Source organism: Saccostrea echinata, unplaced genomic scaffold, assembly GCF_033153115.1.
Source record: "Saccostrea echinata isolate AGI-Se365-2 ecotype Australia unplaced genomic scaffold, CSIRO_AGI_Sech_v1 ptg000060l, whole genome shotgun sequence".
In the NCBI taxonomy this organism is placed as follows: domain Eukaryota; kingdom Metazoa; phylum Mollusca; class Bivalvia; order Ostreida; family Ostreidae; genus Saccostrea; species Saccostrea echinata.
In genome coordinates, this window is record NW_026889809.1 from 3,024,241 (window position 1) to 3,043,309 (window position 19,069).

The 19,069-nt window shown below is 33.1% G+C and overlaps 1 protein-coding gene across 1 annotated transcript in view; it reads right to left on the reverse strand.

The window, feature by feature from the left end:
• LOC133175030 (voltage-dependent T-type calcium channel subunit alpha-1H-like) overlaps positions 1–17,224 on the reverse strand; it is a 44,089-nt gene extending 26,865 nt beyond the window's left edge. Inside the window, exons 1-5 of the mRNA XM_061310120.1 lie at positions 16,952–17,224; positions 6,234–6,331; positions 5,167–5,338; positions 4,125–4,422; positions 926–1,018 (exon numbers count right to left, since the gene is read on the reverse strand). Of these exons, the coding sequence (XP_061166104.1) occupies positions 926–1,018; positions 4,125–4,422; positions 5,167–5,338; positions 6,234–6,331; positions 16,952–17,178 (888 nt within the window). The 5' untranslated portion in view covers positions 17,179–17,224. The remainder of the gene's footprint in view (positions 1–925; positions 1,019–4,124; positions 4,423–5,166; positions 5,339–6,233; positions 6,332–16,951) is intronic.
• Between the last annotated feature and the right edge of the window lie 1,845 nt (positions 17,225–19,069).

The window sequence follows — 19,069 nt, forward strand, 5'->3', positions numbered from 1 at the left end:
GTATTAACGACATAATCAATATCGCTAATTACAGATCTACCAACCCTACAATTACGCGCTGATAATTGTATAAAAAAAAATCAATGATAAACATCATCTTTATCAAAATCCCTAAGTACATGATAACGGGTAATGGTGACAATGGGTGAACTCTTTTCTGTGTATAATAACGGGTAATAGTGACACTTGGTGAACTCTTTTCTGTGTATTCTCTGTCAGAATTAATAATAAGGCTAGTAAGAATGAATCAAGGATCTTTTTCTTGAAAACAAAACCCACCAACTGAAACTTTTACATAATTTCAGTGTTTTTTGAACAATTTTTCAATCTTCAGTAAAAAGCCAAGGACATTCCCTGATCATTGACGTAAGAGACTGTGCTTGTGATAGCATTAAATTGGAACCAGTGAATGAATTTGAAGCGTTTCCAGGTAGCGAATGACGTAGTTGTCATCTGACAACCACCACGGGATCAATCAAAGCGCATCTTATTTCTAATGCTTTCTCCAATATTTCATACTAAATACTTAAACTCTGTTTTTCCCACTCCAAGTTCAAACACATAATTATGATATTGCAATACATTTTTTTATCTTATTTTTTGAAATTTAGAATATGATTTGTGAGGATCAGCATTTTGAGAAGAGTTTCAGATATCTTTGGCACTGATGTAAGAGTCTTGCCTCGACAGTCATATGAACACTGACCACAATACACTGTCCTCTTGTAAATGTATGTAGATAGTACAGAATAGCAGACAATGCAGTACTGAATACTGACCACAATACACTGTCCTATTGTAAATGTATGTAGATAGTACTGACAAACAGACAATGCAGTACTAAATACTGACCACAATAAACTGTCCTCTTGTGAATGTATGTAGATAGTACAGACAAACAGACAGGGTAGTAGCCAATACTCACCACAATTAAAGCAACAAAGTAGATCCAGTCCCAAAAAGAATGAGCATCCTGCACGTAGTACATAATGTTAACCCAACTCTCCAGACTAATTACCTGTAATTAAGAGAATTAATTAATTATCGGAAACAGATAATAGTCATAACAGATATTGATAATAAAAACAGGTTATACTCATAGCAGATTAGCAGATACAGGTAATAAACACATGTAATAGTCATATAAGAGGCAGATTATATAAACATGTAATAGTTAAATCAGATACAAGCAATAAACACAGGTAATATTCATATGAGATGCTAGTAATAGACACACAATATAGTCATATTCAGACCCAGGCAATAAACACAGATATTTTAGTCATGCCAGACCCATGTCATAAACACAGGTAAATAGTCATATCAGATACAGGTCATAAACACAGGTATTATAGTCATATCAGATACAGGTCATAAATACAGGTATTATAGTCATATCAGATACAGGTCATAAACACAGGTATTATAGTCATATCAGAGTCAGGTCATAAACACAGGTATTATAGTCGTATCAGATACAGGTCATAAACACAAGTATTATAGTCATATCAGAGTCAGGTCATAAACACAGGTATTATAGTCATATCAGATACAGGTCATAAACACAAGTATTATAGTCATATCAGAACCAGGTATTAAACACAGGTATTATAGTCATATCAGAGCCAGGTAATTAACACAGGTATTATAGTCATATCAGATACAGGTCATAAACACAAGTATTATAGTCATATCAGAGTCAGGTCATAAACACAGGTATTATAGTCATATCAGAGCCAGGTAATTAACACAGGTATTATAGTCATATCAGATACAGGTCATAAACACAGGTATTACAGTCATATCAGGTATAGGTCATAAACACAGGTATTATAGTCATATCAGAGTCAGATCATAAACACTGGTATTATAGTCATATCAGAGTCAGGTCATAAACACAGGTATTATAGTCATATTAATTAGAGCTTTCAGAATACATAACTTCTTGATTAGACAAGTTTTACTGTATATTTTGTGCCTAGTTTTCAAGTATTTATTACACAATAAAGTTTAAATGAATGATTCTTTGGAAAGTGCTACAAGATCTAGTTTATTGAATTACATATATGTCATACTTGCAAAATTTCAGAATCACATTTCCAAAAGGAAATAGGAACTTTTTGATCTCAATCAACACGTTAATCTTGTCCCCACCTGTGCACATGTTTCTAATTAATCTATGTATCTATTTCTGTTCAAGGAAAAAAAACTATTATTTTAAACCAAATTTAATTTAATGATTTTCTTGTCATATCAGGATATTGTCATCCTGAACATTTGTTTGAATTCCTACTTCTGGCAATATTTAGAGGTCAAGGTTAAGAACTGTGACCTAATTTCAATGAGCTTGCCATCCTGTTGAGTCATCAGTGTTCAGTTTATTGATCAAACATGACCCAAAGAGTTCCAGCGAAATGGACCAATGATTACAAACCAGCCAGCAGATACCCTTCATAGATTCCCTGCTTTATTACAAACACCGCTGAGAAATGTTTAATATGCATGCAGCTATTGTTTCTTTAGGTTTATGTTTACTTTAAGCTGTAAACCTGTCAGTTTAAGTATTGATGGAATCAATTCTTCAACCTCTTATGCTCTTTGTTAACTTGATCAAACCTTCATGTGATACCAGTCAATCTGTCATAACCATTCAAAGATTGACAAACTGTAATGTACAGGAGATCACTGCCCTACATTCCCGTTTTTTTTTTTTTTTTTAATTTAGCTTCCTTGCATATCCATGGTTTTTATCAATCCAAAATTGGCAATCTCCATCTTTTATCCATCAGATTCATTTCGTACTTGTACTCAATGTAGCCAGTATAATCAGTTTTTGTCTTTTTCCTCCATTATTTTCAAGCATATTCCACAGAAGACAAATGGGACTTGATTTTGTATCATTTGCTTAGTCACAATTCCTATGACATTACTGTCCTAAGCTGTGACCTTCACCTATCCCTGTCTGATGTCTCCGGTAGAAGTCTGCAGTAGAAGCTATCAGGCAAATGCCATTTATACTGTCTAAATGATCTTTTATCCAGAATATCATCTTACTTCAATATAAAAATAAAATCATAGGCCAATACGTACCCTAGACAAATCATTTTAAAGCTGAAAGCCACAGATCATTTTAATGGAAATTTCAAAATGGTGGTCCTGTGATTTTAATTTTTTAAGTCTTATATCTGATGTTCTGAACATGCTTACTTCCAGATAGTTACTTGCATTATACTAGTAAAGGACCAGTGCAGAGTATACACAAGCGTAACAAAGGCTTATAAAAGGACCAGTAAGACTTTCTATGTAAAATCAGAGATTCTGAGAATCTGGGCTATTATCACTGTTACTGACAAATTATCAGAGAACAATTGATCAAATTCTCCTTGTGGGAATTTCTAGTCATGAAGTTCCCCCTACAGACCGTAAAACTTTGATTCACAAGTGGTATTCAGTCATGAAAATGGTGTCTTCTTGCCACTGTTCTTTGAGGAACTGTCATTTATCATTGAAATCTTAAGAGTTACTGTCAAGCTCTCCTATTAATCAACCGGCAAGATTCTCATGTAAATCACTTCCCTCAGCACGAGAATCCCATGTTCAAGATTTCTTTAAAGCTTTGTGTGGGATCACAAGCAGATAATTATTATGTAAGCTTTAGATTTTGAGGAATAAGAATACTTTAATTAACTGCTGTAATACATAGATAATACAAAATGTTCCAATGCAGCAAGAAGAAAAACCTATTCATTAACTCATTAATAGCATTTTCCATTCAAAATCTTTGTAAAACCTTTGATTATCAATTGTATTTAGGTATAAAGTCATTGATCAGGAAACCTACACTGCTGATAAACACTTGAACATTTGGCAGACAAGTTTTGTTTTACTCACACTTGTTTGTCTATACCGTATTTAATTTCTATATCAGTTCTTATTTCAATACATGAATACTAGAACTCAAAGAAATTAATGAACTGGGAAAATCATCTCACAAAGCTGAAAATGTTATTCTCAAGTTGTGAAAAAAATCCATATCTAGCTCATCAATCTGTAGTATCTGCAAAATTAGGAAGTATGAGATGTAAAAATGCAACTCCTATTTAAACCCCAAATCAAATTGGTACCTGAAATATGGCCACCCAAGCAAGTCCAATGTTGTCAAACGACACTCCGCCCTGGAACGGATTTTTATCGCCTGCCGTGCAGTTTGTGTAGTACTGGTTCCAGTTTACACACGAGTCGTTTGTGGGCGTGTTATTGCTGAACGGTCGAGCCGAGGCATTACATTTAATGCCTTCATACTCAAACCGAGGCAGTCCAGAGCAATATCTCATCCCCGACTCCCCTGTTTTACTACAAATGTAGTCTGCCTGGGGCATACTACCAATCTTCTTAGGGACATAGTATGGACTAAGATTTGCACTGCAAGAAACAAGAAAATCAATTTATTATCAAAGGCGTAGGAAATAAATTCAATGCCAATACTTTATCTTTTCTCTAGTTTTTATGACAAGTTATATATGTGCCTGATCTTTCTCCTCAGACAGATAAGCTAAAACTAATCTCTATATTTTGCTTTAATTCATTAGCTTAAGTCAAAGTAGCTAAACAGGAAATTTTGACAATGGAATCAAGCAAACGTCAGCTGACTGTCAAAGATGGCAGGAATCAATGTCCGTAAATGAGAGATCAGCAGACCTATATCATTCCTTCAAAAGACCATGCGTCTACTGTCCCTAAATATAAATCTACCCTAATACAACTTAATTTTAGGCTTCAGGTTTCTCCTACGACTTTGATGGCATAATCAATATATTCAAGGACTATTAATTTTATTCTTATTAATATAAATACATTGAGGTTCTAGGCATATCAACCCTTTGATATTTATTTTGCATCTCAATTTTCCTTTCATAAGAATGATCTGCTTACAGTTAAATGAGTAAATATTAAATAGTATATTATACTAAAAAATAAAAGATATATAACACATGAAATTGAACTGCAAGCTGCTCATGGCCTGTGTATATTGAAAAAAAATCTTTTCAGTTCATTCAAGAATATATTTACAGATATGATGATTACTAACTAACTGAGACTTACTATGCTTACTAGGAATATGTCATTGAGATATTTTTTTCTATAAATGGAATGAGATATACTTACTAAGAATATGAAATATTTTCACTAACGTCCAGGAAGCACCTGTTTCGTAGTACTCCTGCCCAGAGCTGAACTCCAATTATTCCAAAAATAAAGAAGACAAAGAAACACAACAGAAGGACATTCCATAACATAGGTAGGGTGTCCAGCAGCAGCATCACAAGGATCCGCATACCTGTGGGACAAAGTAAAGTAGGTCAAGGTGTAAAAATACAATATACCTGTAAATAAAACAAATCAGATGGTACCATCTGTACCTGAAACCAAAACAAACAAGATATCAACACTGAGAATATTTTAAATTTTTACAATATACAATAAAGGTGTTTATTTTTTTCCACAGAGTACTTTCAGGCCTTTGATTATGTACAACATGAAAACAATAGATTATATATTTTTAATAAATTTTAAAAAATTAGTATTATTTTTTTCGTATCCACAATTATGATGTTGAATGAAATGAAAATAACATCTTCTTCCTAAAATAATCTAATGGCATTTTTTCTGCTTCTCTGAAAGCAAAATTATAGGACATCAAATTAATTTCAAAAGGAAAGTCATGGGTATTTTTTCCTGGAAAATGCAATTGTTACATGTAGCAAATCAATAGACCATCTACTGTTTTCCTACAAGGTCGAAAAATCAATTAAAGCTATAGAAAAACAAGTTGAAATTGAATATTTGCCTTAATAACTTTTTTTTTTGGGGGGGGGGGGGGGAAATCCCATTATACTTTCAAATTTTCAGTATTCTAGTCATTCTATTAGTGAAATAGTTAAAGTGTTGAAATTCCACTGGCTAAAAAAATGCTGACAAATTACCCTTTTCTCAGTGCTATAGGTTACATTCCCAAACTGTTGGGGAAAATGCCCTGAAGACACTAAATTATTAATCAAAGTCCTGAAAGTACTTAATGCTATTGTTTACAGTAAATAGAAATAAGGACTAGAAGTATGTCAACATTTTGATGATGTTTTAAAATGACTTTTACATATTCAAGTATCACCAAAGAATTCATACAGTACAAAAGTTCAAATGATTTCCCAAATAAAGTCATAATTATTTCTTACTTGGAATTCTATTTATAGCACGTAATGGACGCAAAACTCGAATGGTTCTTATTGCTGAAAGACTGAGGTTCTCGCTGTCAACACCATACTCAATGGCTCTGTAAAAATTAAAAAAAAAGACCTGGTGATGTCAAGTCAGGCAGACATAAAACGTCTGTAAACCAAGATCACATGCTTAGAATTAAGGAAATTAAAATAAATTGTGAGTATATTTACTGTTCATTAATGAAAAGTAGCAAAGAGTAAAAAAAAAAGAAGAAGTGATCGAATAAAAACTTTTACTTTTTTACATTGAAACTATTAAGTACATGACTAAAGCTTTATAAAGGAAAAGGAAAATAAATGGCCATCACCAATAAAATGTTTAGATAAAAGATACATTGACAAAGATAACAGTACCAAATATAGAGACAATCCATGTCCACCACATCAACAATAAAATCTGAACAATGGAATACAGCTCAGAGAGAGAGAAGGAGAGAGAGAGAAGGGGAGATTCTATTGTTTTGCTACTCAGTTTAGTGCTTTGGTGAATTCACTCATTACTATCTAATTCTTTATTCTAGTATTAAAGGTCTACTTTAATTTGAATGCAGTGCACAAAGACTCAATTCAGATCATTACTGTTTAGATAAAACCCATGGATTCAAGAGCTTTAAGGCAAGTTTTAAGTGGATGCAATGTGCTACGTTATGTGCAGAATTTAGAACACTTGGAAACTATTGGGTTTTTTTTTATCCAAGACAGCTGGATCTAAGCAATTACATGTATTTCAATGAAGGGCTTTTTTTTTTTTTAATTTTTTACCTTCACCTACTCTTCAGTTTATTTAACTTTTCATCAATTTAAGATGCAGGAGAATTCTCTCAGGAGCCATAATTGTTATCTCAACACAGTGCTGTAAAATTTCACCATCACTCAACTTCTGTCTACTGTATAACCATTGTGCCAGAATCTTGCACTGGGACTTTCCTAGTTCACAACATTTTTTTACATACACAAATCAAAAGGAGACAATCCATATATCTAAGGGAGGTCAGGTGAGTTCAGAGCCTGGCTTCTCTCACTAATTGTTCAGCAGTGAAAATTGACAATGGTGTGTCATGGAAGTAACACTCGGTGTATATTTTTTAAACAGCAAAAATGTCTGTAGTTGTCTGTTATCAAATTACCGAGAGCTCTGATTATTGTGTTATTAGTCCCCCGAGTACCAATACTTTCAGCATGGCAATGAAACAGAATATTGAATTATCACACAATATTTCACAAAGCAATAAACAAATATCCCCTAAAGACAATTTGTTTAGTTCTTACTTCTCATTTATTCACGATCTTAGTGCAGATTCATCAACACTTATTCTTTACAAAATTACCAAGTTCCTCTGCACTCATCCTAATTTAAATGTCATATGTTTAATACATTAATAATTTGTTTTTGCTCTTTTTTAGTTATCTATTTTGTTTATCTTTTCATTTTGTGGGCATTGACCAGAAGATATTAGGACTGATGGAAGAATATTAAAGATGTTCTACAATTAAGTCACAAAACAGTAATTCCATCACAGTGCTTGACAGGGAGAGTAGGGTCTTGTTTAACATGGACAGTGAGGTCCTTGGTTGTTTAACATGGACAGTGAGGTCCTTGGTTGTTTGACAGGGACAGTGAGGTCTTTGGCTGTTTGACAGGGACAGTGAAGTCCTTAGCTGTTTAACAGGGACAGTGAGGTCCTTGGTTGTTTGACAGGGACAGTGAGGTCCTTGGTTGTTTGACAGGGACAGTGAGGTCCTTGGCTGTTTGACAGGGACAGTGAGGTCCTTGGCTGTTTAACAGGGACAGTGAGGTCCTTAGCTGTTTAACAGGAACAGTGAGGTCCTTGGATGTTTGACAGGGACAGTGGGGTCCTTGGTTGATTGACAGGGACAGTGAGGTCCTTGGATGTTATGTTTGACAGGGACAGTGAGGTCCTTGGCTGTTTGACAGGGACAGTGAGGTCCTTGGTTATTTGACAGGGACAGTGAGGTCCTTGGTTATTTGACAGGGACAGTGAGGTCCTTAGCTGTTTAACAGGGACAGTGAGGTCCTTGGCTGTTTGACAGGGACAGTGAGGTCCTTAGCTGTTTAACAGGGACAGTGAGGTCCTTAGCTGTTTAACAGGGACAGTGAGGTCCTTGGCTGTTTGACAGGGACAGTGAGGTCCTTAGCTGTTTAACAGGGACAGTGAGGTCCTTAGCTGTTTAACAGGGACAGTGAGGTCCTCCAGTGAGGATGTAAGGAGATCTATCTGTGGATGATCAAGTCTCCAATCAATGGTGTGTGAGACACTCTACTGGAGACTCTGGCCTCTAGCGATAACAGTTCTTCAGCGTCCAATCCTTGTGTTAATTCTATTAACAATGCCACACAACCAGATAAACATCCTAATCAATGTTCTCTACACAATTAAATCCAGGTAAAAATGACACAATTAAATACAGGTAAGTGCCACAGTCTCATTAGTGCTAACAACTTCCTCCCTTTTCTTCGTAGAATCTTAAAATAGAATTTTTGATGAACTATTTCAATTGGTTTCATAAACACTAAATAGAGATTTCCTGGTCTTTCCTATACTCTGTTCTTCTCTGAAATTTCTGATGGCTATTGTGATGTCAGGGCACAAACAAAGTGACGATTTGATCATATTTTACTACAATAAACTCAACCATAAAAGGAAAGTACAGACATACTACAAAGAAATGTGTAGGGAAGGTGGAAATAGTGAATAAACACTTTCCTAACAAATATTCATGCAGGGAATTAAAATCTTATCTTTCATAGATTGCAAATAAATGTGTTTTTTTTAAATTAATTAATTTATTTTTTAAAAAGCCCTTTGCCAGTTTCTGGCATTTTGTGTTTGGTATTGCAGTGAAATATAGCTTTTCACTAAATGTCCATTTATAAAATGATTACATATTGCAACCATATAAAAGATACTGTAAATCATGCATTGACTGAAAGTGCATGCTCTCAAAAACAGTCATGCAATACGTACATTGCAGTTACAAAACTTATAAGTCAAAACACATGCTTGTTTCCATGGTAACCAGAAGAGGAGAGATATAAATGGTGTGCGACAATCAAGCAGAAAGAAAAAGTGAAAATTTCTTACTTGTGAACAAGCACATAATCTGCAACGCTATTCATCGCATGAAAAACCAAAAAGTTCAAAGTTAAAATGGATAATCAGTGAATTTGCAAGATTATTTTTTTTTTGGCAAGTGAACAGTTGCTTTAATTTTTGTGAGACAATTAGTAATGCTTTTGATGAAATGTGGCCTGCTCAGTTATTTCTACACCCTCCTACACAACAAAAGAGGCTAAGTCCTAGAATACAATACATATATATAGTCTTTGATAAAGAGATACATATTTATATAGATATAATATATATAGATATACAAAAATATTGATTGTCTTTTCTACCTAAGCATATCATATAATCAAACATGTCAAATCATATATAGGTTCTAAATATTGCAAAATGCTACTACATATAAGGTTTTCTATAAAATAATGTAATATGGAGCATTGGGGATTTTATACTATATATAATAAAATATATGATACATTTTTAATAGGAAATTCAATCTTAATTTCCATCTTGAACTACAAATATACACATCAGTATCGGGTAATTGTGATAATGAGTGACTCTTTCTTTACATTGCGCTAAAACAAGAGACCTGTAACTCTCGATCATCTGAGCTTACAAACTGCTATCAATCTGTACATATAATAAATAGATACAAAGGAAGCCTTTATCCTAATACAGGTCAGAGTTTATTGCAAGAAATGTGACATGACATTGAATGTAAAGGTTCAAGGTAGTAGGATCCTTGGTAAATCCATTGTAACAACTGACTGCATGATGCCTGACATATTTAACAGTGTCACCAGCATCTCCAATACATGACTCAAAAATACAGGGGGGGGGGGGGGGGTGTATTTTATTCAGGGAAGTTAAACAATTATTAGTTAAATACAAGCCCAACCAAGTTTTGGTAATGCCATGTCATTGTATATTGTTAAGTAGTAGATAAGTTAAGCTGGTAGTAGCACACTGATAGCGGTAGCCATGCTTCTGATGCCAGGAACAAGAATTGATGCATACATTATAATAGCATATTCTCTGATGTCATGAACAGGGGATGATGCAATATACTAATACATATACTGTGTTCCTATATTTTAATCTGAAAATTCCAAAAGGGGACACTAATTTCTCCATAACTTTTCCATATCAGAACATTCTTTGCACTGTTTAATCATGCAATATTGTTCAGCTAGAATTGCTTTGAAACTAAATTAATAACCAATAAATCTAGTGTTCTTGGAAACTCAAATATGTGAGAACTATGTGAGAAAATATCAATATTTGATCCAAGGCAAGTGAAGCATCCATGCTAGAGATCTGACCTCTATTGTGAAACATTCATAAAAATATTCTATGGAGTGAATTTAGTCCATGGATCTTAAAAAAATTCCTGTATAAACATGAGAAAGGTGAAATATGTAACAGTAAATTCAGAAAGCTGTTTGCGATGAAATGCAGAGATTATGAACTTGAATTTTTTATTAGTTCTACAGGGATGTGGCTAAGGGGAGGGGTGACAGTAGGGGGAGGGATGACATGAGGTACCTAAATCTAAAACTAGTGCAGGGTCAAAGGTCACACACGAAACTGTGCTTGCAGGAAAGCTAAGGAAACATGAGATAGGGTTGTTTAACGAAGGGAAGTATATAAATGCAGGGTATCTCTCCTACACAAGAACACAAAAGGATGATGTCATATATCATAAGCTCATTTATATGTTTCTTCTTCAATAACTTCAGTTCTGTAATTAACTACCATCAAAATCTTGGTTACAGGTAAATGTAAAGCCAGCACTAGTAAATGAGAAACCAGATAAAGCATTTTATGGAATCAATCTTCATTCAAAGAACTTTTATAAACAGTTTTTTTAAAAATCAAACACTTTAATTATAATCTTTATTTTATGTGACCTCAAAATGGAACATATGATAAATGTGTATAACGTACATGTTTTAGCCCTTGAAACCTGCTGTGAAAAAGAAAAGGAGTTGGAATTTCCTCTTCAGTGTTCATATACCTCAGTAAAGCATATCATATTCTGCATGCATATTTCATTAAAGGATGATAAACTACCATCCATCTAAGCATACCCATCTCATATGAGCCATAAAGATGGTCTCTAGTGGCAAGTGTGTTATATTTTCTTTAAAGTTTGTATTGATTACATCATAACTAAGGTGTCATCTTGGTTCAAACCTCACATTGCATTTACAATGGTGTGGTAGGAATCTACAACTGTTACATGGGTTTACAGAACAGAAGATGCATGACTTGGCAATCCAGGAAATTCTTTGATGTTTAATTTAAGCAAGGAATATAACATGAGTGCAAACAAATGCATGTACAGTACTTGTGTCTAGGTTTGGCCTTACATTACTAGGAAAGGGAGGAGTGTTATGAAATCATGACCACAAAAATAGCTGTACTCAACAAAGGAGGGGATCTAACATCTAACAGCTGATTCCACACAACAGACAACACCAACAGACAGACAGGCACACCATTAGTAAACCTCTTAGACATTGATAGATTACTCCACATCCCTAGAGAACACACACAGAGACAATAAACCTTTAGTAAATCACCCCTCCCTTAATACCTCTCATTCAAAACTTAATCCTATTTGAAATTCTGAGCATTAACAGTTACATCTATAGCCTGACCCTATCCTTATACTTGATATGTCATCATGATACCATGTATTCCATAAAACTTATCCATACGTAGTAATACCATGTGTAGCATCAAACCTATCCTCATTTAATACCATTTGCAGCAGCTAAAATCTATCCTTTTCCTTGTAAAACCATCAATCTATCATTATCCTTAACATACCATGTGTCTGTCATCTAAAAACCTATCCTCAATGTTGTAATACGTAGCCTAAAACATTTAACTTTCAAATACCATCTGTAGCTTAAAATAAGTGCTTAATTTCATGAATAAAAAAAGTATTAAAAACCAACTAGGACTTAAATTTAAAATACAAACAGTAACCTTAAACCTATCCTTTAACTTCTTGTAATCTTTTTTGCATCAACATGTATCCTTAAATTTGTAAAATATTGAAATTCTGTAGCCTTAAAACCTATTCTCAACCTTATGTTAAATCATGTAGCATTAAAACTTTAATCGTCAACCTTGTATTACATTCTACTAGCCTTAAAACATATCCTCAATCTTGCATAACATTGTGTAGCCTTAAAACCTAAACTCAACCTTTTATAACCTTTATTAGCCTTAAAACCTATCCTCAACCTTGAATTACATTCTTTAGACTTTTAAAAACCAATCCTCAGCCATTAAGTATTATATTCTGTATATTAAATGTTATCCTCAACTTTGTATTATAATCTGTAGTCTTAAAACTGTCCTCAATCTTGTATTACATTCTTTACCCTTAAAACTTATCCTCAACGTTGAATTACATTTTATAGCCTTAAAAACCTATCCATTTATTACATTCTGTAGTCTAAAACCTATTGTTAATCTTGTATTACATTATCTAGCCTTGAAACCTAAGCTCACCATTGTATTACCTTTTTAGCCTTAAAACCAATCCTCAACCTTGAATTACATTCAGTAGCCTTAAAATTATCCCTATCCAAGTATTACAATCTGTAGTCTAAAACCTATCCTATACCTTTATTAACTTCTGTAGCCTTAAAACCTATCCTCACTCTTGTATTACATTCTGTAGCCTTAATAACTATCCTCAACCTTGTATGGCATTTAAAACCTATCCTCAACCTTGTGTGGCATTTAGCAGCCGTAAAATCTATCCTCAATTAGCCTTATATTACATTTTATACTTTAACCTCAGCCATGTACGGGTATTACATTCTATGACCAAAAACCTATCCTCAACCTTATATTACAATCTAAAGCCTATCTTCAATCTTGTATTACATTCTGTAGCCTTAAAACCTATCCTCAACCTTGTATTACAATCTAAAGCCTATCTTCAATCTTGTATTACATTCTGTAGCCTTAAAGCCTATCCTCAACCTTGTATTACAATCTGAAGCCTAAAGCCTATCTTCAATCTTGTGACAATGTTAGGAAAGTTTGTTTACAGTAGTAATTTAGATCTTTCCTCAATATAATGGTACAGCTAATTCAATCAACACAACACATTCTTAAAAATACATACACCTAACAGGGTTTAATTCTTCTTCATTGCTTCTGAATCCTCATGCAATAGACATCTAAATAATGCTTAATCATAAAGAAAGTATCTCTCCCACAATGTGTACCGACACAGCCAGAGGACACCCAAAGAAGTCACATTCTCTGTTTTTACACAGATTATTACAGTAATAGTGCAGCCCATCTTTACCAGAAATAAAGGTCAATGTGAAAATGAAGCCTTCTATAATAAAAGCCAGCCCTAATCAGTCTAAGACAAACATCCATCTAATGTAAAGCAGTTCTGATTCTTTATCATTAGTCTGAGGATGTGGGGGCTGGTGATTTTATTACACAGGTACAAGTCCCCAAGCACTTAAAATCAATTAGAATAAGCTCCACATCAATAGACAACAAGCTATTATCACCATTGATGAAATCCCACCATTATCTTCAAAGAATCATTTCCATTGTTCTATGCCAAGAAGTCAGGTCACTAAAACACCTAGCTGACAAACTGTTTTAGGTATAATTCACTGCTGTATAGGGATTAACTTATCAAAAATGATCAAAGACAAAGGAACGATCCCTGGCTAAAACCAAATTTCTATTATTTTTAGCTCTGTACTGTTGATTTGAAGAAAACAAATACTTCATATCGGGATTACTTAACTTACTGGAACTCTTTCATGTTGCAGGTAGGAAATGTCTGTTAGCTGAGGACAATGTGCTGTTGAATACAATGTAAGATTGATCATTCTGGATTTTATAAGGACAGATAAGAAAGAGCTTTCTGAACATTTGCAGAACCATGCTAATAAAACTTTAAGAGAAGCTAGTCCTCGTTTGTTACATTTTTGATGATACTTTTCACTAATCTGACTCTTCTAATTAAATTCAACCATTTCTTTTTATATAATCATTACTTTTGGAGCTGATAAATACTCTATCCTCCTGTTTTGTTCAAAACTAAGAAAAGTTACAGCCATTTAAAGTTATTTCAAACTAGACAACCGACTATTCAGAGTTCAATCCTTGGCAATATGTTGTACTTTTGGCATACTGATTGTTCGATTTATTCAATTTTTACTAGACTAGTGTGAAGAATGTTATGACTTGGAAATCTTGTGAGATTTAAAGCTTCCCTGACTTCATCACAAATGAGTGGCAGTAAGTTATTGCGATACTAAGTATTGTTCAGCTGACATCTATATTGAGTATGCCAGTTTTTGCTATCAAAATTTAAAATTTTTAGAGAAGAATAAAAATTATGAGGAGTTTTCATCTAAAAAACATGATTAAACATGATTTGAAATATGCTTTGGTCAACCTACTGTATGTAAATAGGATTTTGCATGATATTAACTCAAAATGAAACTACTATTATTATATCCTACGATTACATCTTATAGTTAGACCAGTCTTTATACGCAGAAAAGTCACACATCTTAAAAGAAAAATATATTTACATAAATATGATCTTATACAATTTATTAATAATTATACACAAGTGAAGAAATGTTTACTCAATTTCTTAAAGGGAGTTATACTATAGTATCCATCAGTGTTGTAACACATCCAACTGTCTAAATTCATTAACTTCTGATTTCAAAGCTTTTTTGAAAAGTTTTATCATAAATTACAGATTAATACTCAATTGATAATGGCAAGAAAATTTCAACTTAAACACACTTAGAGTATTAATATGATACCATTTAAGTAAATTCCTTTTGTGACAGGCACATTTTCATTACAAGTACTCAGAATTTCGCTTTGTGAATGGTCAATAACATTATTAATAACATTATGAAACAGAGTTGGAGTAATCCTACAACTGCTGAGGGAAGAAATTGCGTTGGGGTAGCTTAGATCTGCTGTGGTAAGATATTGTGTTGGGGTAGCTTAGAACTGCTGTGGTAAGATATTGTGTTGGGGTAGCTTAGAACTGCTGTGGTAAGATATTGTGTTGGGGTAGCTTAGAACTCCTGCATTAAGAAGTAGCTTAGAACTGTTGTAATAAATAGTCTCTGCAATGAGATACATAATGCTATTTGTGTCTACCTCTACATACAGATCAATACACACCCTGTTACCATGGCAACACTTTATTACATATACCATCAGATTTTCAAATTTTTTAAAATTCAGAATTAAATGTTTTATTTTGTATAACTTATAAATTTCCATTAAAGTTTTCAAATGGTGGAAACAATTAAACTATCTATTAACATAATTTACAAAAAAAAAAATCACACTTAATTGGTGAAAATTGAAATAATGTTGAATATTTCAAAAATGTCCATTTTTATTACAAGTTGAAAATTATACATAAAGAAATAAAAAAAAACATGTAGATGAACTTAAGAAGTGCATTTGCTATCTGCTGGAGAGCTGAGATTGTGGGGTGAACTTTAAGTCTCAGGACACGAGAATGCAGGTTTGATGTCTTGTAAGATAAGAATCTGACTGATTAATGTCTAAGTGAACCCTATAAAGCTGTTAGCAGTTCATTCCAGGACTCTTGCTGATTTTATAAACAACCAAAAATCAAAGCAGTTAATTGTTGAATTCTCCAATGTGAATATGACCTTGAGTAAGGAAACTATTTATCCTCAAATGACCTCTCAATATGTTTACGTAGTTTACAAAACTCTTTTGTAAGTCACTAGATTTTTAGTTAGTTGTAATAGTGCTACTATCAGATCATATTCAAAAATGAAAAAAGACAAAAGGTATTACTGAATGACAATGGATTTTTATTCCTTCCGGTTAATAATCCTATACACCCCCCCCCCTCCCCCATTTTCTTTAATTTAGTACAGTCATTGGCCTTACAGACTGATGTCTGATTCTTATAGAGATTGATCCCTATCATATATTTCCTTGATTCTATCAAGCTTTAATGACAGTTGTGTGTGATACAGGCCCCTAATTGAACTCTCTGATGTTAGAGTTGATGTTTCATTAACAGGTGTATATTCAAATTAATCCCAACACTGGACAAAGATTCACACAATCACCAGATATCATCAGGTCCAATTTCTCCTACAGTATCAGGTCTTTAGACTCTAACTTGCCAATCACAAACTGATTATAACCTTAACAGAATCTAGATACTATCATCATTATTTTGTTCACTTGAAATTGTGTGTTAATGTAAACCAGATTACATATTTACTAAGATTATAATGTTTATCTACATTGTGTTTGATACTGTTGTTAGTGAAAAAAATAATAGAAATGAGATTAAAAATAACTTAGATGAAAAGTTTTCTGGGGAAATAAATCAACCATACTTCCTAATCATTAGATGGTGTGATGATGGAATGCCTTAATTATTGATAGGAAACAAAAACTAAAAAAAAAGTAAAGAATAAAATTTAACAAAAAACTATTAACAATCAGAAGCAGAGGGCTAGAAACACTAACAGACCAACAGACATTATGTACACTTACCCTGCTATCACAATAAAACAATCTAAGCGGTTCCAGGAATCGTCTAGATACGTATATTTCCCATACACTCCCATGGCAATTATTTTGACAATCATTTCTGCAGCAAAGAAGGCGAAGATGAAGTGGTCAAACTTTTCGAGGATCTTACAGCGTGTGGAGGAGCATTCTAGGTCACTGCATGGCTGGTACATACCCAGAGTGATGCAGTTAAGAAGGATGACCGCCATGCTGATTCTCTCAAACCATGTACAGCACAGTTAAGGAAAGCAATGCGACAATGACTTAAAATAAATTATTTACACTGTCAAATCATTATACACAAACAATATCAGTACTTTGTGATTTGCACTGGTTTAAATCTATCCAGTGAAGATTGAAACAAGTTTTCTTCTTGTTGACTAACTTTTCATCAGGAACACTTACTGTAGATTCCTTATTTTCGTTAATATAGAGAATTCGCTCCTTTTCATCAAATGGCGAGAATAATAATTTGGGAGTGGATGGTCGATCAAAAGATTTTATATGAATTTCAGTACCATAAAAATAAAAGCAAGTAAATTTATTGAAATTTAGTGAAATTATGCAATAATCAGTTCCTCACGTATATTTAGGAATCTACAGTAAGGAATATAATTGTTACCTATATCGTGTATATATTGGACTGTCTAAATTATAAATGAGGGTAGCCAAGATGTAAAGTTGTTGATGTGTCCATTGTTACATCAGCCTACTTAAAAATTTGGTGAAAAAAAATAAGGTTGAAAAATTTCCTTGTATATATTAATTACCTCTGAGCACTAATTCCATGTTTCTATTTGTTCATTGAAAAAAATTACTTTGTCTTCTACTTGTTCATTTTTATTTTTTCTCATTTTACTTACTCAACATGTTCATGTTAAATTCATTATACTTGTAAATTTTTAAACTATATAAATGACTCACTCCCATTTGCCTTTCTATAAACTGATCATACATTCTATACTTATTTTTTTATGACAAGGTCAACTGATATTGAAACCACATAAAATATTGTAACATTTTATAGGAATCATGTATCAGGTGTGCAACAGCTGGGATCTTCCAAACCTATTAAACACAACCCTCTAAAAATTACATAATAATTATGAGGATACTTCTCAATCAGCTGATTTATGACTTGTACAGAAGAAAAAATATCTTAAGAGCTTTAACTTAATAAACATGACCAATTCTTGTAGGAAGCAATCGGTAACATTACAATTATGTTAAATCAAGCTGCCAACAGATGGCCACAGAAGTAAAGATAAAATATTTTCAATAAATATTTTCATTGAAGGGTAGGTAAATTTGCATTCTTTTGATACATGCTATTGAAGTTAAAATATAGAAAAGTATGTTTAAAAGGACTTACTCCTACAGAGATTTCTCATTCACTACATTTGTATATTGGTAAAGATTTCATGAATATATAATTGACCACAATTTAAGTGATAGCCTTCCTATAAAAAACAAACCAGCTAAATGGCCATGCTTTTGTACAATATGAAACATTACATGCTTTTTTTCCCTGAATTTAATTAACTAATCTTCCCCTTTTCCTATGAGATCTGTAGTTTTATATTTTGTAAATTTCAGAATCAAATTAATTAAAAAAAAAAGAGTACATATATATATGCATGCCAACTACCAGGGTATTTTTATCATGTCAATATATATTCAGACACTGGCTCTTTCACTTTAATTATAATTTTATGATTTCAATACATTCTCATGTGATTTATTCTGTAACCACTGAATGATATATTTCTCTTTGACTAGAAAGGAAACATATGTCTTGCTGTCACATGTGGTTTAGGTTTAAACTGACCAATACCTGTATACCTGAAGATTGTATATAAATATTGCTTCAGGATTAGGTATTATTGATAAACAAGAGCTATACAATGTAGTGGACATAGTGTCTCCCCTGCTATTGTTTTACAATCAATCGCAGACTGACAAGACTTCAGACCATTTAATTATGGCATATTCCAACAGAACTGTCTGTAATTACAGTAAGACAACACTAGCTCACTAGGGTTAGGCCTGATCTTTGCTTTGGAATCTTCTTGAGTTTATGAAAATTTCATTAATTATTAA